The 22,949-nt window shown below is 54.6% G+C and overlaps 7 protein-coding genes across 7 annotated transcripts; 5 read left to right on the forward strand and 2 right to left on the reverse strand.

Moving 5' to 3' along the window:
- Nucleotides 1–141: 141 nt before the first annotated feature.
- Nucleotides 142–685, forward strand: PG986_006299 (uncharacterized protein; the record flags this gene model as incomplete). The annotated part of the gene is made up of 2 exons (XM_066842521.1): nt 142–198; nt 287–685. 2 exons carry the CDS (start codon nt 142–144, stop codon nt 683–685), a joined length of 456 nt encoding a protein of 151 aa, XP_066702383.1.
- A 918-nt stretch (nt 686–1,603) lies between these two features.
- Nucleotides 1,604–2,954, forward strand: PG986_006300 (uncharacterized protein; the record flags this gene model as incomplete). The annotated part of the gene is made up of 3 exons (XM_066842522.1): nt 1,604–1,795; nt 1,873–2,092; nt 2,116–2,954. 3 exons carry the CDS (start codon nt 1,604–1,606, stop codon nt 2,952–2,954), a joined length of 1,251 nt encoding a protein of 416 aa, XP_066702384.1.
- A 1,036-nt stretch (nt 2,955–3,990) lies between these two features.
- PG986_006301 (uncharacterized protein) lies at nt 3,991–6,654 on the forward strand (the record flags this gene model as incomplete). Its single annotated transcript, XM_066842523.1, has 4 exons — nt 3,991–4,449; nt 4,527–4,633; nt 4,711–6,058; nt 6,181–6,654. 4 exons carry the CDS (start codon nt 3,991–3,993, stop codon nt 6,652–6,654), a joined length of 2,388 nt encoding a protein of 795 aa, XP_066702385.1.
- A 1,230-nt stretch (nt 6,655–7,884) lies between these two features.
- On the reverse strand, nt 7,885–10,823 carry PG986_006302 (alpha/beta-hydrolase; the record flags this gene model as incomplete). The annotated part of the gene is made up of 5 exons (XM_066842524.1): nt 7,885–8,307; nt 8,396–8,559; nt 8,774–9,791; nt 9,901–10,384; nt 10,783–10,823. 5 exons carry the CDS (start codon nt 10,821–10,823, stop codon nt 7,885–7,887), a joined length of 2,130 nt encoding a protein of 709 aa, XP_066702386.1.
- Nucleotides 10,824–12,965: 2,142 nt separating this feature from the next.
- PG986_006303 (uncharacterized protein) lies at nt 12,966–13,930 on the forward strand (the record flags this gene model as incomplete). The annotated part of the gene is made up of 2 exons (XM_066842525.1): nt 12,966–13,123; nt 13,231–13,930. The coding sequence occupies 2 exons, from the start codon at nt 12,966–12,968 to the stop codon at nt 13,928–13,930; spliced, it is 858 nt and encodes a 285-aa protein (XP_066702387.1).
- A 326-nt stretch (nt 13,931–14,256) lies between these two features.
- On the reverse strand, nt 14,257–16,355 carry PG986_006304 (uncharacterized protein; the record flags this gene model as incomplete). The annotated part of the gene is made up of 3 exons (XM_066842526.1): nt 14,257–15,960; nt 16,025–16,160; nt 16,255–16,355. The coding sequence occupies 3 exons, from the start codon at nt 16,353–16,355 to the stop codon at nt 14,257–14,259; spliced, it is 1,941 nt and encodes a 646-aa protein (XP_066702388.1).
- A 717-nt stretch (nt 16,356–17,072) lies between these two features.
- On the forward strand, nt 17,073–18,808 carry PG986_006305 (uncharacterized protein; the record flags this gene model as incomplete). The annotated part of the gene is made up of 4 exons (XM_066842527.1): nt 17,073–17,133; nt 17,254–17,838; nt 18,024–18,537; nt 18,595–18,808. The coding sequence occupies 4 exons, from the start codon at nt 17,073–17,075 to the stop codon at nt 18,806–18,808; spliced, it is 1,374 nt and encodes a 457-aa protein (XP_066702389.1).
- Between the last annotated feature and the right edge of the window lie 4,141 nt (nt 18,809–22,949).

The raw sequence follows: 22,949 nt of genomic DNA on the forward strand, positions 1-22,949 counted from the left end.
ATAACTACTGTTCCTCATCAGTCTCCAACTGCACCACATTCGCTCACACTCGCTTCAACCTTTGCAACTTTGCAATAATCAGTCACTCGCTCAAATCCAGTTCCTCAACTTCAGATCACTCTAATCCAACCAACCGCCAACATGCGTCCCACCACCTTCACCCTCATTGCCGCCGCCGCCCTCGCGGCCGCCCAGCCCGTACGCCATCTCTCTTCCTCATGGTGGTTCAAAACATTAGAAATTGGCCGGCTGGTTTGACTAACCTCGTTTTCTTCTCTCGCCACAGGCCGTCTTCGGACAGCGCGATGGCGCCTGCGCCGTCGGCTCCACGGTGCCGTACGTTGTGCAGTCGGGCGACACGCTGACCAAGATCGCGACGGCGCTCAAGTCGGGCATCTGCGACATCGCCAAGGCCAGCGGCCTCGCCAACCCGGACTACATCCTCAACGGGGCGGAGCTGACGGTGCCCATCGGCCTCGCCAGCCCGGACAACAAGTCGTGCATCAAGCAGGCCGCGCCCGCCACGGCCGTCTGCGTCGTCGGCGGCGCCGACTCCTACACCATCAAGTCCGGCGACACCCTTTATCTCGTCTCCGTCGCCCTGGGCATCACCCTCGACTCCCTCCTGGCGGCGAACAAGGGCGTCGTTCCGGAGAACCTCAACGCTGGGGACAAGGTATGTTGAATGATTGGTATTTGCACTCACCTAACCTGACCTAAACTAATCCCCAACCCTAACCCCAATCCCCAAACTCATCCGTTCCCCTTTCTCCATGCTAAATTCAGACGGCTGACTTCTTTGGGCGACAATAGATCAACGTTCCCACTTGCTAAATGGGTACTTTGGGCTTCGTATCTTTTGGTGGAGACGATAAGGGGTGGCGCGCGAGCTATTGATTTGTAACCTGCTCTACTAGTTACTTACTCAATAGAATATACCGTGATCTGAAAACCAAAAACCATAGTCCTCGTGCCCATGGGTCTCTACTTTTGAATGATGACAACCAACGAACGAGCCGACTCGTGTCAAGGGTGGTGATGAAAGTTCCAACTGATCTATCCGTCGCATTTGTTCCAGCAGCAGCAGCAGCCACTCTAGCGCTAGCTGGGGAAAGACCCAACGCATGCAGGTACAACAGACGATCCACTGTAGAAGCTTATCGATTGGAGGAATGGCGCTGGAAGAGGAAGGGGGTGGCGTCACTGGCGGGCAGCTCCTTGTCGCAAGTCAGCGGGGAAAGCTGCTGGTTAGCTGCTGGCTCCAGTACTGACTCCAGCACTGACTCCAGCGCCCAGGCTCCATTTTGGCCGGCCTTGTTGGGCGTCAAGCTTGTGTCCCAGGCAACACTTGAACTGTGGATGATGACCCGTCGGTTGCTTATCGCGTGACACCCAAGGCCAATCAATCGACCGGCTCATCCACGTCAGCTGTGCCACCCACCTATCTCCATCTCCATCTCCATCCCCCATCCTCTTTCGGTCATTTATCTGCATCAATACATGGAGCAGGTCGCGTTGAGATAAGACAGCTGCTGCATTTCGGTTTCATCATCGCAATCAATCATCACCATCTCTTCTACAACCCATCGTCATCATCGTCACCATGAAGGCATCACTTCTCGCGTTGTTGCTGCCGGCAGTTGCAAGCGCTCGCTTCATCGAAGCCGACGAGGTCAGCCGGCTTGATCTCCACCCCGAGGGCATCTCCAGCGAGCCTGCAGAGCAGTTCCTCGTCGAGCTGTCGCCGGGCGTGACGAAACTGGTGACCGAGGAGCAGAAATGGGAGCTGCGCAGAGTAAGTCGACAACCATCGCTGTCAATGCGATGCGTCATGTGCTGTGTTTCAATGCTAACTGCAAGTCATCGTGATAGAATGGCCAGCGATTCATGGACATCACTGAGCACAAGGAGCTCGGAGCCCAGGTCGTCGCCTCCCAGTCGAAGCACGTCTTCCCGTCCAAAGTCTCGCTGCAATCCGACGTCAACCCGATGCTCAAAAACCTGACCAAGACCCTGATGCGCGAGCACCTCGAGAAGTTTACGAGCTTCCACACGCGATACTACAAGTCCGACTACGGGCGCCAGAGCTCCAGTGGCTGCTGAAGACGGTGCAAGACACGATCAAGGATGCCGGTGCCGACAAGCACGGTGTCTCGGCCAAGCACTTCACTCACTCTTGGGGCCAGAACTCCGTCATCGCGACCATTCCCGGTCAATCCAACTCGACTGTTGTGATTGGCGCCCATCAGGACTCGATCAACCTGTGGTTCCCCTCGATGCTTGCTGCACCCGGTGCCGACGATGACGGCTCAGGTACCGTCACGATCCTCGAGGCGTTCCGCGTCCTCCTTCAGTCCGAGGACATCATCAAGGGCAAGGCTCCTAACACCATCGAATTCCACTGGTACAGTGCCGAGGAAGGCGGTCTCCTCGGTAGCCAGGCCATCTTCTCCGACTACGCGCAAAACAAGCGTGTCGTCAAGGCCATGCTTCAGCAAGACATGACTGGATTCGTCCAGAAGACCAAGGATGCTGGCAAGCCCGAGAGTGTCGGCGTGATCATGGACTTCGTTGACCCCGGTCTGACTGCCTTCATCAAGAAGGTCATTGAGGAGTACTGCCAGATCCCTTGGGTCGAAACGAAGTGCGGCTACGCTTGCAGCGACCATGCTTCGGCTAGTAAGGCCGGCTACCCGTCCGCTTTCGTCATCGAGTCTGAGTTCAGCGAGTCGGACGACCACATTCACGGAACCGAGGATCTCATCAAGTACCTGTCGTTTGACCGTGAGTATTACCTTTTCATGATATACCTGCTCCTTGAGATGCGCCTGCTAACCCACGACGATGTAGATATGTTGCAACACGCTAGAATGACGCTTGGCCTGGCCTATGAGCTCGGCTTCACAGACTTTGCCAAGCTGGAGAAGAGCGAGCAGTCCATGGGCGAGTTGTAGATGTTCGTTGTTGGCGGTTTACGCGATAGAAGTTTTGAAAGAGATTCTGGATACATAGATTGGCAAAGTCCCAAATGACTTCGAGAAAGACCGGTTTGCACGCAGTAGAATGAGACGGAACAGCCAGTCCCACAACGATGATATCTTAACGCGCGTTCAGCTTCCAAAGATTTGCACCCCTAAGTTGGCAGAAACATGACTGTTCTCGACCTAAGCATCAAATGAGTAGTTGTTGCCCATTTGAGATGTTCGGCAAATGTGGCCGACGCTGGCGCTCCAGTTGGCCTTACGTCATTCATGACGACCCAGCAAACTGCCCCCGGATAGTCGGCATGGAAAAGACCTAGCACCCCGACAGTCGACGGCCCTCCAGGTTTCTTGTCATCCTAACATGAAAACAGGGAAGTGAACATCAGCAGCATCGCACAAGAGCGCAGCACGCACGACAGCTGCCGACCATCCGGAAGCGTGGCCAACACCTATGCGATCGGGGAATTGATTGACTGTGCTGGACTGGGCTGTGACGCAGGGCAGCCGCAAATCTTGGCATTCCTTGGCACGCTTCATATGCCGACGGCGCTGGCACACATCAGCTGGAAGCGTGGTCTTGTTGCCCTCAGCTTTGTCGGTGCCGTGCTAGGTCATCATGGTGCTGGAATTGGGGATGCTGGACCTTCCAGCTGCGGGCGCTTCTATCAAATGGGTTTGGATGTTACACCCCGGACAGTTCACCTGGCGTTGCGGAGTCCCACGGTGATTGGCCGGGCAAGGGTATAAGCAGGCTACGGCCGTCGGAATAAGCAAGCGTCGCCCGATTGCCTCTAAGCCCAGGCGCTACCGAACCCTCGCACACCTCCTCAACGGCCGTGGATCGTCATCATATATCATGGTCCCCTGGATGTCCACTTCCACTCTTGTTGCCTTGATGACCTGCCTGCAACACGTATACTCCTAGTCCATACCTAGCCCTTTTTTACGTTCCGAGTTCCCGTTGTCCCTGCCGCTCGCGCCGCTTGGCATCTTTACTCTATCAGACATGACTTCCCCCACCGATAAAAACACGAACACTGGCTACCCAAAGCTTGGCTCTACCTTATATCAGGCCTTTGTCGAGTTCCCGGTTAGCGCCTTCACCGTCCCGAGACAGCAGGATATCGACTACGCAGTCATGCATAGCACCAACGGCAACAACACCGCTGCTACTACTACTACTACTAATCATAAGGAGGCCGAGGGCATGTCCGACTACAAGATTGTACCGGCTCTGGTCCAGCTTTGTCAGGAGCCCGAGAGCGTCTCGTCACGGCTGGCGAAGCAGCCTGACCTCGCTCCGGGAGACGCATGGAAGAAGCTGTACAGCCGTCATGAGCGCCAGCTGTCGAAAGCTCGGGACATCCGAGATATCGGGAAAGGGTCACTAGCAGATGGCGAGCTCGAAAAGGCGAGGCAATGCGGGAAATGGGGGCCGACTGAGCCCAGTGATCTATTCCTAAGGGTAAGAAACTCTTTCATCGTTGCTCCGGGGATCCCCCTTTAATCATCAGTTACTTTGCTAATCAGTGTCACTATTAGTTGTACCATGATGCGTTATGTATGTTGAATGAGGACCTCGGCTGCGGCATGGTCAGCCCATCTTTAATGGGCAGCAGTGGCGTGGTTCCGCTCACTATCATATCTTGGTAAGTTGTGCCACTTATGCCTTGGATATATGCCCAATACTTTCTGAAGGATTGTTTCTGATGCCGCAGATTATCAGTATTCCTGATATTGTGAGACACATGTCCAATCTCATTGTAAGGGCAGAAAAAGAGGTGTTCATCGCCACAAACTACTGGCAGAACGGCGTGGCTTCGAGTTACCTCACCAACGCCATTAAGGAGCTGTCACGGCGCTGCGGCGAGCGCGGCACGAGGGCGGTTGTCAAGGTCGTCTACGACCGAGGCAGCGCGAGGCAGGTGTTCCAGCCGCACCAGGTCGTGTCGGAAAAGGATTACACGGGCAAGGCGGTGGGCCTCCCGTCGCAGGACGAGATCCCCAACATCGACCTCCAGGCCATGAACTACCACGACCCGCTGCTCGGCACCTTCCACGCCAAGTTTATGGTCGTCGACCGCAAGATTGCGGTGCTGCAGAGCAACAACATCCAGGACAACGACAACCTCGAGATGATGGTCCAGCTCGAGGGCCCCATCGTCGACTCGGTGTACGACATGGCGCTGCTGACCTGGCACAAGGCGTTGGAGCCGCCGCTGCCCAGCTACGACACACCGGTGGCGACTGATGCGGACGGGAGGCTGAGCTTCGACATCAAGCATGGCGACGTTTTCACGAGTCAGGGGACGCTGCATGGTAGCCAGGCCGTTATTCTCCCGGAAAAGATGGTGCCGCGGGCTGCGGCATACGGCATAGAAGCAGATCAAGCGCTTATTGTTGACGGTGCAGGGTCTTCCGGCACGGAAAGCACCCTGCAAAATTCGAATGGGCAGGTCCCTTTGACCCAGAACGGTGCGGTCAATGGCGCGGCAAACGGTACGACAAATGGCATCAACGGGGCTGCAGGGCAGACCGAAAGTGGTGTGGCTGGCAACCTTCAGCAAAACAACCAGTCTGTTCCGGCTGGGCAGGCCATCGATCCCGTGCAAACCGGCCAGCCTCTGCCCGAGCACCTGGCCGACGACCCGCATTACGACGCGGATCTAGGCGGCGAGATCGCCCGGGTCCAGGCCTCCATCGCCGGTGGGCCCGGCGAGAGCCACAGGCAGGCGGTGGGGCGGCACCTGAACCACACGATCAACCGGGGGTGGGAGGGCGCGCGGGCGCCCGAGTGCGACCCGCGGGACGCGATGACGCCCTACATGCCGCACCCGGCCCACGCGCCGTTCCCCGTCGCGCTCGTGAACCGCGATCCCTACGGTCCGCCCAACCACAAGTCGGTCGCGAACCCGCAGAACGCGGCCTGGCTCTCGGCGCTGCGCAACGCCGAGAGGAACGTGTTTATTCAGTCGCCTACGCTGAACGCGGAGCCGCTTGTGCCGGCTATTGTGGAGGCTTGTGAGAGGGGGATTGATGTGTACTGTTATATTTGCTTGGGGTATAACGATGTGGTAAGTTTTCGGACACCCCTTTTCCACCTCACGTGTGATAATTGTGAACAATTACACGAATAACCCTATTTCTCTTCATGCGTTGGAACTTTGCATGACTGACTAACCTCTTCCCTTCCCAGGGCGAGCTTCTCCCCATGCAAGGCGGACACAACGAGATGATCGCAAAGAAGCTGTTCGACGCCCTCTCGCCCAGGGGCAAGGAGCGGCTGCACTGGTACTGGTACGTGGGCAAGGACCAGTCGCAGCCCGTGGCGGCGTCGAGCAAGAAGCGGTCGTGCCACATCAAGCTGATGATCGTGGACGAGCGCGTGGGCATCGCGGGCAGCGGCAACCAGGACACGCAGTCATGGTTCCATAGTCAGGAGGTCAACGCGATGATCGACTCGCCCGCGGTGTGCCGGGGGTGGATCGACGCGCTGCGGAGGAACCAGAACACGCACCGGTACGGCCGGGTCGGGCGCGAGGACGGGGTCTGGCGCGATGGGGAGGGGGCCGAGGTAAAGGGGAGCATGGGGGTGGATCCGGGCAGGTTTAGTTGGGCGAAGGGGGTCGTGGGGGCGGTGAAGCGGGTGCAGGGTGAGGGTGGCTTCTAGGGTGCCTCCGGAACATCGGTCTCCTTTTTCAGCATGTTTATCTGGTTTGCTCCTTTTTATAGCTTGTTTTGATACCTTTTCGTGTTTTACCTCCTCGTTTTTGCACTGATTGCCCCCCAAAAGTCATATATTAATTCGTGTATGTTTATTCTGGTTGCGAGGGTAATGTATATGGGATTATACATACATGTGTAAATAAAATCACAATAACTAGATTTAAATTACATTCCACAAGATTCCCATGACGCTTTTAACTGATGGATCGACTCTCCCCTTATCAAGGCTGGGCTCATCTACCATATCCTGCTAATTTTGCAGGCCAACCGCCCAAGGTCGCACACAAGATACTAATGCTGCCCATCATACTTGTCACGGGTAATGATTTGGGTCCTTTTACATCAAGGATAGATGGGCCGACGTATAGCGTTTGTACAAATTCTGGACAGACAACTGCATAGTGAGCTTTGCACTGATATGGAAAGCTTCCATAGATGAATATGTATACCAAGCAATAATAGACTATACCCGGCTTAAAATACCTCCTTTTTGAGTCGATATGTGTTGGGTTTGCTCGGTTTTGAGCCACTTGCTTCTGCTGGCCTGCGCTAGTATGAGTCGAAAAGGAAAAGAACAAAACCCGGGCCCTTGCCCACGGGTCAGATGCGCCTTGACTGCTGCCGACCAACCATCCCATAAGGTGGGTCATCTCAAACCAGGTCTCGCGAGGGTGACGACGTGCCGCGTGTTTATGTTACTTTCTCTTGACAATATTGGTACTGGTCGAGGCGAATAATATGTAGTTGAGGGATTCTGACAAAACAGGCCGTTGACTAAAGGGTTTATATATTATCTTTCCAAGCTCTTTAGGGCCTCTCCCTTACTCTTGGAGCTTAGAAACAGACAGAAGGGGACACATGCCGAGCTTCTTTACGATAATCCCAGACAATATGAGCTCAATAAACCTCCACTTAGCCTAGAATGGTAAAGAGACCATCATCAACAATGGCTTTAGGCTTGGATTTCCGAAACAGATAAGAATCCTATGAGCCGCCACTATTCGACCTCGGTGTTGCGGGCAAAATAGCGGTACCTCGATTCCGGGTGCAACCTATGGATGTTTCCTACAACAGCTAGACAGCGTCCGCTTAGATTGCGGTAGCACCTTTAAAGCTTACACAACTCGAGTACTTACAGCACCTGCTCTACCTAACACTGCAGGCCGTCCACTCCTCAAGTAGTCGTTGTCGTCCCCGCCGCCGCCGCCGCCGTCCTCTCCGCGACCCCAGACCACCGATCAATCCACTCAAACACGACGCGGTGCCACTGCAGCGAGTTCTCCGGCTTGAGGACCCAGTGGTTCTCGTCGGGGAAACTGACGAAGCGCGCGGGCGTGCCGAGGGCGCGGAGCGTGTGAAACGCGGCGACGCCGTCGGTCACGGGGACGCGGTAGTCGTTGTCGCTGTGGACGACGAGCATGGGCGTGGTCCAGTTGGGCAGCAGGTCCGGGCGCGCCGGGTTGTAGCGCTCGAGGCCGTCGTTGTTCTTCCAGATGACGGGCGGGCCGCCGAACTCGGCGTCCTCGTCCACGTAGTCGGAGGTGATGCACGAGGTGGGGACGTCGTAGACGCCGTCGTGGGAGACGATGGCTTTGAACTGGGGAGCAGGGGGGTCAAGTGTGAGAATGGGTGATGGTGGGGGGTCAGGCACACACGCCATAGGGTTGATTGGGACGAGAACTTACACGTCGGCCGAGTTCGTGGCCCTGGATCCAGTTCATCATGTAACCGCCGTAACTTGCCCCCGCAGCTACGGCGTTGTCCATGTCGATGCCGGGCATGTCTTTGACGAATTCTAGGCAGTTGACCAGGTCGTCATACGGGCCTCCGCCCCAGTTATCGTGAACAGCTGATCAGTCAATGTTAGCGACAAGATGCATCTTATTCAATGCTCCGATCCAACTTGCCTTCTGTGTACTCGAGGCCGAAGCCAGTACTGCCCGTGATGTTGGGGGGCGACTACGATGTACCCCTGTTCTGCCCACAGGGCAAGGTTCCACTGCACACAGTTAGCCCAGAATCACCTCGATGACATTCAACGGGGTGAATGTCAACGGGCGTACGTACCCTGTTACTCCAGTCATCCAACCAGGCGGCCTGGGGTCCTCCATGGACGGCCAAGCATAACGGATACTTCTTCTTGGGGTCAAAGTCGCGCGGCTTAACAACCCATGCCTGGACGCAGTAATCGCCCGCGCCCCCTTCGAAGTAGATCTCCGAGACCTGCTTCCGGGACAAGCCCAAGTTCTCCAAGTGCGACGCCTTCGAGACCGTCCACGGCTCGGCCACAGCGCCGGGATCGGCCTCGATGATCTGGTAGATGGACGGCTCCACCATGTTGGCGCTGGACACGAACACCTTCTCGACGCCGTCGTCGTCGCCGCTTGCCTTAGGTTTGAGCGGGCAGTACGCCTTGACGGCCCCGTCGCGCAGCAGCGTCCTGGGTTCCGCGTTGGGCTGCAGGTCCAGCCGGTACAGCCCGTGCCGCGCGCAGTCCTCGGCGTCGACGTAGAGGAAGTGGCCGTCGGTTGAGAACTCGAGACCGCTGGGCGTCAGGCTCCACGGCTTACCCGTGACGGTGGCGAAGACGTCGGTCGCGGCTGCGGCTTCGTCCGTCGAGTTGCTGTCGCCGCTGAGCTGGTGCACGTAGATTGATACCTTTAGCTGGCGCCCGAACGGTGAGCGTAGGAAGGCGATCATGCTGCCGTCGGGGCTGGTTCGGGGGTGGAAGCAGTAGCTGGGCCCTGCGTCACCACCGTCGTCGCCTGCCACGGCGATCTTCCTCGGCCCGATTGCGCTGTCTTTATTAAAGGACTCCAGGGGAAGATAGTAGATATCGCTGGTGCGGCTGTATCTGTAGTCCTTGACCTGGGTGGGACTGGCCGCGAAGACGATGCCTCCCTCGCAGACATCGAAATGAGCCAGGGGGTCATCTGGCTCGTAGATGTTGATAGGGGCAACTAGGTGGCTGCCCTTGAGAGCATTCCTGAGGGGCGTGCTCAGTTTCCATGCGCCTTCGCTGCTCTTAGCTAGAGTCGTGTAGAAGATGGCATGCCTCTGGGGTTTGGTGTACGTATCCCACTTTTTGCAGCGCATCAGTCACCGAGAAGAGTCAAAGTCGTGTCTGCCCCTACCCGGACGCACGCGACAGTCGCCAGGGCAGAGGGGAAATAAGATAATGGCCACTCACAATCCGCACATTGTATTCGTCGTGGATTCTGATACTCGACAGCTTCTTGTGCTTCTCCGGGTTGTACAGCTCGCCGTCCTCATCCGCCAGCCCGACGACGAGGAATGCGACGGACCCGTCCTTCAGCGCCTTGAGTTTGAGGTTGTCCACGGGCGCCGCGATCTCGCCCAGTTTCACCACGGCCGACGCAGACGGCTTCGCGGCATCGGCCGCCATCTCAATCGAAGTGACGCCGCCATCTCCCTTCTTCAGCCAGATGACAGCGGAGGGCGAGGTTGAGGTCGATGCATCCGGAAGCCAGACGGCGTCGTGCACTTTGTCGTCGGCGGCCAGCTGCTGCGAGTCGCCCGACTCGACCTTCATGACGCGCACCTCCTTGAGCGTCTTGTCCTCCCCGACCGTGTGGGTCGACTGGGCGAACAGGGCCAGCGTGCCATCGCGGTTCGGCACGGCGGGGCGCCCGCCGAGGGGCCGAGATGAGGATCTCCGGGGTGAACTTGGGCACGATGACCATTTTCCTCTCTACTTTTAGCAATAATATATATGGGCTCGTTACATACGAGCAAGGGTTAAATCAATTGATTGGCTATTACAAGACAGCCCTGCTTAGATGATTTGTATCAGAGTAAAAAGAGGAGCCAAGAGGGCGCAGCAACATCCGGGGGTTCATTAGGTAGTAATTAATCTATAAAAACTACCCTCCGTTTTCCTCCCCCATCCGAGGCGTGCGTGAGCTGAGCACACCTTGAGAGAGCGAGCAGGCGAGAGGCACAGACAACTGCCGCGCAATTGGAGGGGTAATTGATGGCGAACCACATTACGCGGTGGTACATATTGGATTTCGTTCCCGGCTGCGTGGCTCGTCTCGGGCAGAAAACTTACCTAATAAGCTGCAGGCCAGGCCGTCTAATGACTACCTCCATGTCTTTAGGTAACTCGGGTGCCTTGCATGACTACACCTGAACGTCAAATGTTGGAACGTCTGAATCCGATATCAAATGGAAATGTCGTCCTATTCTGCAGCGTCGAGTGTGTGTGTGTGTGTGTGTGTGTGTGCTTTATCTTCCTCTGCCTTTACTTCACCCTTACCTACAAATAAGTAATCAGCTCAAGTTGATTCGTGGACCGCCCTGGATTGTCAGTTTGCGTTCCGCTTTTTCATGTAGCAGTACTTCGTATCTTTACAAGCGGTAAATTCCCTTCGGTTTCCCAAGTTCGACCGCCGTTTGTTCTTTCTTAAGCCGTGACGAAACGGTTGGCGGCTCGGGACATTGAGCGATTCGGAGCATAAACAGGTTCGGAACTCTTTTTAGCGAGAAACGCCAAGTTCGAAATGACGAAAGAGCCGTTGGTTGGTCTTGCATCCGTGTCTGACTCGCTGATTACTTGCTGTCTGTCCGTTTACCGCGAACGAACAAAAAAAAAAAAAAAAAGCCCATGCATACACACGCACGAACGAACACGGCACAAAAGAACTGGATCTTTCCGTCCGGCCTAGGCGTGCAAACTACACAGGGCTAGCAGGCGTGCCAGAAGAAGAAGCGGAAGGGTTCTTCTCTCTTTCGGCGATAGATAGCTCACATGCAAGTGCTTGTTACTGTTGCTGCTTGTTGACTTGTTCCGACTTCATGGGTCGTCCTTTCGATAGCTTTCGATAGGGAGGAGTCATCAGGGACCTCATGCAGATGCAGGGGCAGAGGGCAGAGGGCAGAGGGCAGAGGGCAGAGAACAGAGAGAGAAAGCCGTGACAGGAGTCCCATATCTTCATGTAACTAGTTTTTCTTCGTCACAAAAGGCACCTGATTCCAACAATGAAGTGTGCTTCTAGACCCTCCTTATCTCCGGGCCATGGAGGCTGCGCCGTCTGGGTCACACGATTGTTACATATGCAAACCCGTCAAAAACCATTAGTCCCTACAAATAGATTCGTCAGGAAAACTCAAATTGGTCCGAAGACGCAAGACAGTCGCGGTGGTGCGCCCGGTACGTAGTCTAAGTACGTATGTATGTACATAGCCCGTGTACTACGTACCTAACGAAGTGCCCAGTACCTATGTATGCAGGTAGTGCTGCTGCCAGCCAGTGGTGCTGCTGCTGCTGCTGCTTCAGAGCCTCCCCCGTCGGTGCATATCGTGGTGTTATTATTACACGCCGATGCACGCCGATGGATGGCCGACATTTCTCTGGGCCTGGATGCGACGTCAAGGGCTCTCCAGCGCTGCAGCAGACGCTGGGACCTGGTTAGCCGTCCCTTTGGCCCTTAAGCCGGCCCGCCCCCAGCAGCAATTGCGTGCCAAAAGGCCTAGAAAGCCCTTGGGAGCCCTTGGGAGCCCACTGAAGCAGTGAAGCCCGGGCGCCAAGTCAGGTCACTTTTGGCGATAAGTGGTCCGACTTTGGGTGGGACCCCCCCTGCTTGGCCTGGTAGTTGGGCGAAATTTGGGAAATTCCCTTGGGTGACAAGGTGATAAGGAGTTGTACCCAGAAACATTGGATCGAAATCAAAAAAACCCGTTCCCAAAAAGAAAGGAACGTCGACCAGCTTCGAACAATCCCCAATATTCCCAAAATGCTATAATTGCACCTGCCAGTCCGCCCTTCCTCACGACCGCCGATGAGTCGATGCTGTGGTTGTTGTCTCCTTCTATTTTCTTTGTACAATAAACATAAACCCGTAGATTCAAAAATTAATGCCTGGTCCAACGCTTCGCTTCGCTTGAACACACCCCTCCTCCAGCTCACTACCTACCACTAGATCACATACCTGCCTACCTACCTACCTGCCTACACACGCCTACAGCACCTATCCACTACCACGCATTGCGAGATACAGTAGCGGCAAGCGGCGGCACGCATTGGAGAAGCTGAACTCGACCTTCGACTTCGACTCCGATTCCCCGTTCACCTTCTTCCCATCCTCCCTCTCCCTCCTTCCCCTCTTTCTCGCACCCTCGGTCGCGCAAACCACCAAGCTCAAAGCTATGAGTGACAAAACCTTCGAGCATCCTCCGACCCCGACCCCGGCGCCGAAACTCAAACTCGCAGACGCTGCCAGACCGCCGATACCGATGCCGAGCACCTCCACCGTCGGCTTGCCCGCCACCAAGGCGCTCGAGTCCAAGTCAAAATGGAACACCAAGAACTTGGGCATGCGACTCGGCGCCGATCTTGTGAGTGCGGCCACGGCCGCCTCGCTCGTCGCGCCAGTCATCTCCATCGTAGACAGGTTAGCAGCCACCCTTGATACAGTTGTGCGCGCATGCGCAAACAGCACGCAGATGTCAAGAAAATACCCCGCGTTGTTCAAACTTCTAATATTCGAGGGGAGTACAGATCTATCACGGAGAACGCCTCCGGCCGTAAAACACTGGGCGAGTCTCTGAAGTCGTCGTTTAAGAACCTCCTTTTGCGCCCTCACACGGTGATCTTCTCCAAACCCGTCGCCTTCATCATCATGGTGTACGGCGGTACATATCTGACAGCCAACACGCTCGATACTGCAACGTCTACCGTGCAGAACAAGCCCGCGACGCTGGTCACGAGCGGGACGACGAAATTCGCCTCGTCTTCGGCCGCCAACGCCGGCCTGAGTGTGGTCAAGGACCAGATGTATGTGAAACTATTCGGGCCGTCTGGCCCGCCCCGACCCGTCCCCTTGCCTAGCTATGGCCTGTTCCTCCTCCGTGACTGCATGACCATCTTCGCGTCATTCAACATCCCACCTCTGCTGGGGCCGGCCCTGACCGCACGCATGAGCGAGGAGTGGCAGAAGAAGGTCAGTGGCCAGACCATTGCCCAATTCGCCGCGCCCGCCATGGTGCAGTTCCTCAGCACCCCGATCCACTTGTATGGCTTGGATCTCTACAACAGGCCGGCTTCGGAGGGTATCACCGGACAACAGAGATGGGCGGCCATCAAGAAGAACTGGAACGTCAGCTCGTGGGCGAGAGTCTGCAGAATCGTCCCTGCCTTCGGTTTCGGTGGTACGGTCAACTACAAGGTGCGGTCGACTCTGATGGGGAAGCTCGCGTAAGAGACCTGGGCCCTGTGGGTTGTATCTTTCTGTACCATGCTTTTTGTCTGAAAGCAGAGCTTTCTGTGTGGCGTTGTTGGGATTTTGGGAGTATTTTTGAGGGCATGGTCCCCCGGATAGATATGCGTAATGACGGCTGGTTAGAGGATAGAGTCCGATAGACCTACATAGATTGACTTAAAAAAGTAACCAGACTCCCGGCTGAACGTGATTGGGGGCATTCTGTTTGACCCCTTATGGTCACCGGGTGTCAGTAGACCCAAAAGCAAACAAATTCCACTCTGTTTTCAACAACGTTGCAAGTTCATTATGGGTCTTGCCTAGGTTTAGAGCAAACCGGCAGCCTTCAAGTCTGCCAAGATCCGGTCATTTTCCGTGACTGGACGACGTGAGCGCTTGCGATACTCGCCCGTATCGATATAGTTCTCCCAGAACTTGACGCCCTCGATGCCCTCCTCCCGGCACAGGACGCCGCGCTCTTCAGCCATCTCAAGCTCTTCCTCGGCAACAGCGATGCTCCAGCTGAAGCGCTCGGCAACGTCTTGTGCAGTGACGCCTCGGCCAAATTCTTGCCAGTCCCAGGACACCTCACTGTCAGGGGGGATGTCGTGCAAGTCACGAAGCCAGGAGAGGAGGGCCTTGACGGTCGCCTCGTCAGTTCGGTCTCGGCTTTGCGCAACCATGACACCGCTCTTGAACGTGCGCAGCCGGACTGGGAGCTTCAGCTTCTCCCAGAGCCGGGCTGCTTTTTCGAAATCGTTGGGGCTGACCAGCTCGACACCACCGCGTGCCCGGTTGAACATGGCCCACAGGTCGACCAAGCTCATGACACCTCCGGCTTTCTTGAGGACGCCTCTAGCATCGTCTGTCAGAAACTCGGCCAGGTTGCGGGACAGCTCAGACAGGTAAAGTGACTCCGAGGCAGAGCCGCTCCCTCCGCCAACGATGTCCTTGGTGGTTATCAGACCAAGCTGGCTGGCAGACTCTGCGAGTAGTGCATTGGCCTCCGTCGTGGCGTTGTCCGAGCCTCCGTTGACCTGCCGCGCAAACGACTCAGCAAGGGCCACAATATCCTTTGCTGATGCCATCAAAGCCTCGAGATCCTCAAATGAGGTGCCGATCATAAGTTCGTTGTTCCTGCGTCGGTCGAGACCCATTTGCTCGAGACCCGCTATCCCTGCGGTCTTAGTTCGGCCTGCGCCGGAACCGGTGCGCGACAGGGTGCCATTGTCACCTTCGGCCACTCTATTTGCCCTTGGAATGGGCGGGGCCTCATGTAACAGCCATTTGCGCTGGACCATGCACACCTTGAGACGTTCATAGAAGATCTTCTCGCCACCAGCTCGGAAGGATATCTTCACACTCTCCGGGGTCTCTAGACCTGTAACGTTGCCTGTCGCCAAAATTGGCCCCGGGGAGTCTGTTCGAGGGGTAATCGGGGTTATCGACGACGAAACCTCTTGAGATATCAAAGGAGCACCGCAAATTTCGCAGGACAACAGCGAAGGGTGATTCTCAAAAGTGCACCGCGGACATTGGAAGCCCGAACCAGCGCCAGTATTCAGATCGGGCGTTGATGCCGCCGAACTGAAGTCGGCCCCGGAGGGTGACGACCCACCAACCCCGTCCGCTGGCGGTCCCCTGTCGCGGGATAGGGGACTGAACCCTGATTGTGGACGGGAAGGTATCCCAGGAGCCGCCTGCCGGCTTGTCGCGTTGTTGATAGATGCTTTCAAGACGTGGGTCAATGCCGGCTTGATGCCACAAGCCAAACACGGCGGTAGAGGTGTATGGACATTCGCGGTGGTCGGGTCGAAATTGGACGGCACCGGATTCGGGAAACTGCAGATGGTACAAACCCACGTGGCAGATGTGGCCTGTACCGGAGCTGCGGGTGAAGCGCGTGCAGATGGATGCGGTGAAGGTGACGATGGACTGAAGGCGGCGGCAGCTGCTCGAGATTGAAGTGAGGCTCGCTTGGCGGGTTTGGGGATTAGTGTAACTTTTGCCGAAGACTTTAAGAAGCCGGCCTATTTACCACGTGGATTAGCAAGCCCCAGGCCTTCAAGTATGACCAGCAAGGTGGTGTCTTACATAAAACTCATACCTTTCGATATCTTTCAGGTCCAGCGCAATCGAGTGCTTTCTGGGCTCCTGGCTATCGACATAGCAGATTCGATGGGTCGTCAAGTACACCTGTCCCTTTTGCTGATTTGGGAGCTTGTACTTCCTGACAAGACATCATCTGTCAGCCGTGATACACAAGGGCAGAAGGAGCCGCCGAACAGGTTGAAAGCACGAACACGCCGGACAAAACAACTCACCCCTCATAGAGCCCCACATTGTCCTGGACAAAGGTGAGAGCTTCGCCATCAAGATAGGACGGCCTGAGGGCAGTAGTGAGATCGATGTGTTTTAAAAACATTCGTCATAGCGGTCGGTCTAGTACAAAGGAAGGACAACCTCCAGGTCAAATGTCGCTGGATGTTGAGGGAGCAGTTGGGTTATGTATATGTTGCGCAGTTGTAGGTGTGTCGCATGTGCCTGAGTGGTGGTGAAGGTGATAGCTCCCTTATCAGATACCGAGGCGCCAGTGAACAATTCCCAGTGCCTGCTGCCTGTCTTGTATTAGGTAATAAGGTTCGTGGGGCATGGTGCCGGAAGTTCATATGACCGACCACCGGAGATCCCCCCAGCGCGCCTAGGAAAGGTGCTAAAATTGAATGGGCCCCCAAATGCGGTGCGCGCTTGACGGGCCTTTGGTTTAATTGATTGATTGATTGTTCCTCTACTGGGTTGCACACTGTGATTTGCACACGCCGCCCCATCGACTGCCGCCTAACCTTAAACCCTTTCACACCCCCAACTTCTTCCCCAGCGCCTCTTTTCCTTTGACCTCCCCGTCATCCCAAAAGACCTTTCATCATTCCACCCTCCATTTCCGACAAGAATCCCACACAATCTCTTTGTCGAAACCTGTTGATGATATTTTTCATAAGCACCATATCCTAGATTCTTGACATTCAGTCCCGGCTTGCGAGCGCAGCCCCCGTACTTTTTATTCACTGCATACTAACCACTTGAAATCCGACCATTCCGCCTTTTCTGGGTTTCGACGATCATCCACACATCACTCTACACAATGTCCTGGGCATCAGCAACGCCTCCGGGCACCCAGCCGGGCTATGTCAGCTATGCACATGGTAAGTTCCCTACTTCTGCTCCTCATCCCTTTGCCACTCTCCCATCATCTTCAACATTCGCGATGCCATCCCCATCGGAATACCGTCCTCGAATCAATGCTGACATGGTTCCGGTTCTAGCTGCTACGGCCTACACACCTGTCGCTGTTCGCCAGGGCTTTGGCCAACCGTATACACTCCAGCCTCAATACGCGGCATATGCCAATACTACTAATCCGCCGCCTGCTCCTGCGGCTCCTCCTGCAGAGCCTCAACAGCAGCAACAAAAGATCGACTGGCCCGATAAGGTCCGGTCATATGTGCAACGGTCCTTCGAATCAAAAAATATGCTTCCCGACGTGTCTCGCGAGGAGATGGAAGCTAAGTTGAAAGAAACAATCAGCCATGCCAAAGATGCTGGCATCATGTACACCACGGATTGGGACAGCATGCCTCTCCCCCAGATGTTGGTCCGGACACAGCGGGCTGCCCTGCTCGAAGCGCAACAGCGCGCTACTACCCAGATGCTGGCTGCGTCTTGGCCGTCCCCAGCATCGGCAGCGGCCTCGACAGAGCCGCCGGCTCGTGCCACCAACCATCACAACTCTAAGAAGAGGAAATCGTCTGACTTTAGCGAGAGTGATCCTTCTACCGGAAACCCTTGGCGTAGTAACAAGAAGCTGTTGTCTCTTTCGGATCGCATCAGCCAACCCCCTGGCTTGGATAGTAAGTCTCTCAAGCAGGCTGAGAAAGCCGAGAACCGGAAGCAGCGATTCAACACCGCCGAGTACAAAACGTATCGATCTCCTAGTCCTCCACCGCCCACCGGTCCCATTCTCGGAACCTGTACAAATCTTGAGAAGAACTATCTTCGTTTGACTGCGCCCCCAAACCCTCCCTTGTCCGACCAGAGCACATTTTGCACCAAACTCTGGATTTACTGAAGAAGAAGTGGAGAAAGGAGAACAACTACAACTATATCTGTGACCAGTTCAAGTCGTTACGACAGGACTTGACCGTTCAGCGTATCAAGAACGAGTTTACCGTCTCGGTTTACGAGATCCACGCCCGAATCGCCCTCGAAAAAGGAGATCTTGGTGAGTATAACCAGTGCCAGACTCAGCTTCGTGCACTGTACGCTTCGGGCATCAAGGGCAATGCCGTTGAGTTCAAGGCCTACCGTATTCTTTACTTCATTCATACCGCGAATCGTACTGCGTTGAATGACGCTATTGCCGATCTAACCACAGCAGATAAGGAGGAGCGGGCCATCAAGCATGCGTTGGAAGTGCGTTCCGCGCTCGCACTTGGAAACTATCACAGATTTTTCCAACTTTACCTTGACGTCCCCAACATGGGAGCATATCTTATGGATATGTTCGTCAAGCGAGAGCGCCTGGCGGCACTGGCGAATATGTGCAAAGCGTAAGTTGCTATCCATTTCACCCTTCAAACGAACAGGCGATGCTAACTGTGTCTTAGTTACAAACCAGACTTCAAACTGCGGTTCATTACTGAGGAGCTTGCCTTCGAGTCAGATGCCGAGGCCGCGCAATTCATCATTGACCACAACGGACAGCATTTGCTTGTCGAACGCGAAGACTCGATCATTTTCTTGGCAGGTAATGCCAAGCAACTGTTTGAGACTGCCCGAGCGGATGCCCACCGGAGAGTCGACCTGAAGGGCCAGATCTGATCCCTTTTCCATACTTCGTGTTCTACTTCCTTTTTTTGCTTTCTCACGCCAGCCAGCATCGTTGTTTCGCGCCAATACTTCGTAGGCGTCCTCTGGGGATCCCGCATCTCGTAGTCCCCATACCCAGTCCTATCCTCAAGCGACCTCGATGCAGCGAATCCGCGAAAGCAGGATAGAACTCGTATGGATGTTTCAACGATATTCGATGTGCTGGCTGGTTTTGGGTGCCTATTGGGTCTACCAATCCAGCCGGTCTCGTGATGTGAGCCGTCGACATCCGCTGAACCCACCAGACATCATCGCCCATCAGAAGCTCGCATCACTAACTCCAGTCGAGTCATGAACCTCAATTCTATTTGATAGTTGAGTCATGCGAGGATGGGGGATGCAGCCGTACGAGTGCCACACGCGAGAGATGATCGGAATGGTAGCCGTGACGAAATCGTGGGCCACTCTTGGTGGATGGCGAATGATCACGGCAGGCGTTGGATGGGGTGCATAGCGAGAGGATGAAGGGCTGTTGGCGTTCTTTGGACTGAGTGGTCTGTTCTTGCTGATACCCCCAAACGAGCATGGCTCAAAGGATGCATTTACTGGCGTTCATGGCGCTTTGGAGGCTTGGCCATCCTGCTGACGGCAAGATCGGGTGATTTTTATATATACAGTAGTCTGATATGGCATACCAAAAGTATTCTTGAGTTACCGAGTGCCTGGCGGGCTTTTATACATGTGTATGCCTATGTGGCCACTTGCCGATATCTGATGCATGTTATGTCGAGATGCAATCATGGTAGAGTTGACTCTCCGATAACAACGCCCTGGCTATTTACGGTTCCTATGGTATTGAATGACATACCATTCGTATCCTCGAACATCATAGTCATGAACCAGTGCTGAGCATCCAAGAAACACAAACAGCTTGCTCTACGTCGCCTGCAATCTCACTTATTTAACGAGTATCTCCCATTTCACTACTAAAGGAATGAGTCACGTAGCTCATGAGGAGTGCCAAGATCTGCCAATTATCCCAATATTCTATTTTCAACATTCCTTGGAGAATTCAAAAACTTTGGACGTTATCGTGTCTAAGCATGACAATCAAGTCACCAGCATAGGTCGCGTTTGAGCAGCGACGTCTCTGGTAGAGGCGGAGCAGGCGAGGCTGACGAGACATCTTGTTGTTTGTTCACCGGGCTTTTTGTATCACCGTCAGATCCGGAGGCTACAGAGCGCTGCCCTGATTCCGGCAGCCCCCTCGTGGTTAGCTGGCGAACCGCCGGCAGTCCAGCAATGTCTACTTATCAGGCAGAACAGGGAGAAGGTACTGCGAGCGCTGTCACTAGCCCTCGTTGCTGCTACTGTCGTGGGGTATCGACATCTCTTGGTGGCCTAGATGCGTTGGTTGGTGTGGATAAGCGCAACAGATATGAAAGCTACATAAGTATTATTGCTTTTCCTTCTTCTACGTTGCATTTGATCTGCTGTCTGCTGTTCTTACTATGCATGGTGGCCTACTTTGCGTCAACCAGAGGAGGTTGTGTCGCGAAGGGGGTGGGTAAAGCCACATTGGTCAACCCGCCCAAGGCCATACCACCAGGATCAGAAGGCGGAAACAGGGGAAATGGCTTAGTCATTGGCATATCATATAAAGATGGACTAACGGATTGAACGTCCTGTAACCAACGAACCAGTGTCGTCCGAAATGCCTGGATATGCCAGGCCGGCTGGGACCACTGGACTTGAAGCCTTCGTACGGTGGAACGAATTGTCGCCCAAGAACAATGAAAACACCAATCCTATCACCCCTGGCTTCCTCAAGGCAGTCTGTAACCGGCCCGGTACTCTTGCTTACGAGTGAGTATGTTGCCATCTGGGTCCCCAGGCATTTGTACGAAAAAGGGCGGATGAGCAACACGCGGGGAACTCATCAACTGAGTTATGATAAGATAGCATGAGACTCTTCCGTGTTGAGAAGCATCAAATTTATTCTCAATACTGAAATTACATATGAGGTTCTACAAGAGAGAACGGGGGTGATGGTCCTACCAAGTGCTACTGGCAGGCCTGGTTTAGTCCCTCCCCCTTTTTCGCCAGCTGTTCGACGATGACCTGCGCAACATTCGAGAAACTAATCACGTTTCGGTTCCTTTGACATTCTACAAGGCCTTTGCACTTTGGAACACCCATCGACGTGCGAGTTGTGCTATCTCTCGTTGAGTTGATACATATGGGTCCTTGGGGACCAAACAGCCATTGACGTACGTAGATATCAACACAGGACTGTCTCGCTGGGACATGTCAGTGTTATACCGTTACGCCACCGCGCGAGGCCAGATATCCCATTCGAAACAAATGCCAAGTGAAAGAAAGATGCCAGACACGCTGGCGTCGTCGACCGTCTTGGCTACGCCAATACGGGGAAATCTGGTAGAACAACACTGGATGGCCGTTGTAGATTGGCGTATTCAGAGGGGTGCCGCGATCTTGAGTCTTTGTGTGCCTTTTCATGCAGAAACGCAAAAGAATGTTCCCCAAACTTCTCGTATCCTTGCTTAGGGGAAGTGACTAACCAGGGTACTATGAGGAGATCTTACCTTGGGTTGGAAGAGAGAGGAAAAAGGAAACCATCGCCAACGTATCGAAGCCTAACCTCGTGCAAGTCCGTCCAGGCCAAGCCCTATCTTGATGTTGCTTCTTTTGCGGGGGTGGGTCAGATTCAGCCTACCCAGCGTTCTATTTCTCTGTAAACACATAAATGCCCCGGCATGTTAAAAATAAAACCATTTTTTATCAATGTATATATTTAGTATTTCGTAGAGTGTGGACGATCTGCACGATACCACTCACATATGCACTCCCCTACTGTAGTGTGCCGTTTCAGAGCAGGCGGAGTCGCCATCTCGTTTCAAGATGCTTGGCGGGCTGACCCCGGAAACAAGTCATGCCGGATGGAGAAATGGGCAGTGTGCATGAACTGCAGCAACAATGAGTGAAGTGCGTGTCGATAGTTCCATGATGCATCACATCCCAACCCGCCGGGAGGGTGTGCATTGTTTGGCCAGTGGGCCACACACACAGGATGGGCGATGGGAGGGGCCGCCCGGCTCCCAGGAAGGGAAAAGAAAGAAAGAAATGCCCAGTCCTGAGAGAGAGAGATCCTCCCAGGAAACGGAAACCCTCTCTGTCCTTTTTGTTTATCCCTGACTATATATCCATTAATGCCGGCCGTGTTGTCGCCTGACGATTCGATTCGTACGTCATATACCAACCTCTACGGAGTAGAGTACTTACATATGTATGCAATCAAGCCCGCCCAGAACCCGCCTTGGCCACCACCCGGGTTTGGAGCTTGGACGCTATATCAAAGTCTTGTCCTTCATGCCACGAGGTGTTAATGTGGTGCCGGGCCCCAGCCGTGGCATGTCATGGTGGGATGGTGGGGTGACAGATATATCCGCCCGGAAAGTAGCAACTTCCGTCAGTTGGTTAAAGGGGGTGGGTTCGCTGCTGCGCGAGGGACGCATTCCGGACCCAGCCAGGTCTGTCCCCAATATATAGATTTTGCCCAAACATGACATAATAAAAACGAGGGATCAAGGATCGAAACAAACATTTCGACCTGGACCAAATGATGGCGGCCTTGATCACTTGTGACATATCACTCACAAGAAGAGGAAGCTGACAGGTCTAGATCGAGAAAGCTGAGCGCCTAACCTGGCCCTGGGATTTGTGTACAGAAGATGTAGCCTAGCGACGGGCATTGCTGGAAGCTGTTGTGATTGGCTGGCCGGCGCGTGTAATCCAGGGAATAAGCAAAGAAAAGAAGGAGCCTTTCCTGTCGCCGATGGTACAGTGAGTACTTGGGCTGACTTTGAGTTCACTTCACGCCCAACTCCCATGTGCTTCACGGACCCGTTGATAATCCATTGTAAAAACAAGATGAGTTTGATGAAAAGCACGTAAAACAGCCTAGCGGGTGCGGCATCCACGAACGGGGGTCCCGTCTCCTAAGATGGGGATCGTGAAATTACCTCTTCTTCGATTTCTGGCTGGCCTGCAAGCCGACACAGGTAATATTACGGTACTTCGTTAAGTCCGACATCGTGAAGTGGGAAAGCCGTGGGAGAGCCAAACAAAACAA

This window comes from Apiospora aurea (genome assembly GCF_038362705.1).
Source record: "Apiospora aurea strain CBS 24483 chromosome Unknown utg000004l_segment0_segment0, whole genome shotgun sequence".
NCBI classification, from domain to species: domain Eukaryota; kingdom Fungi; phylum Ascomycota; class Sordariomycetes; order Amphisphaeriales; family Apiosporaceae; genus Apiospora; species Apiospora aurea.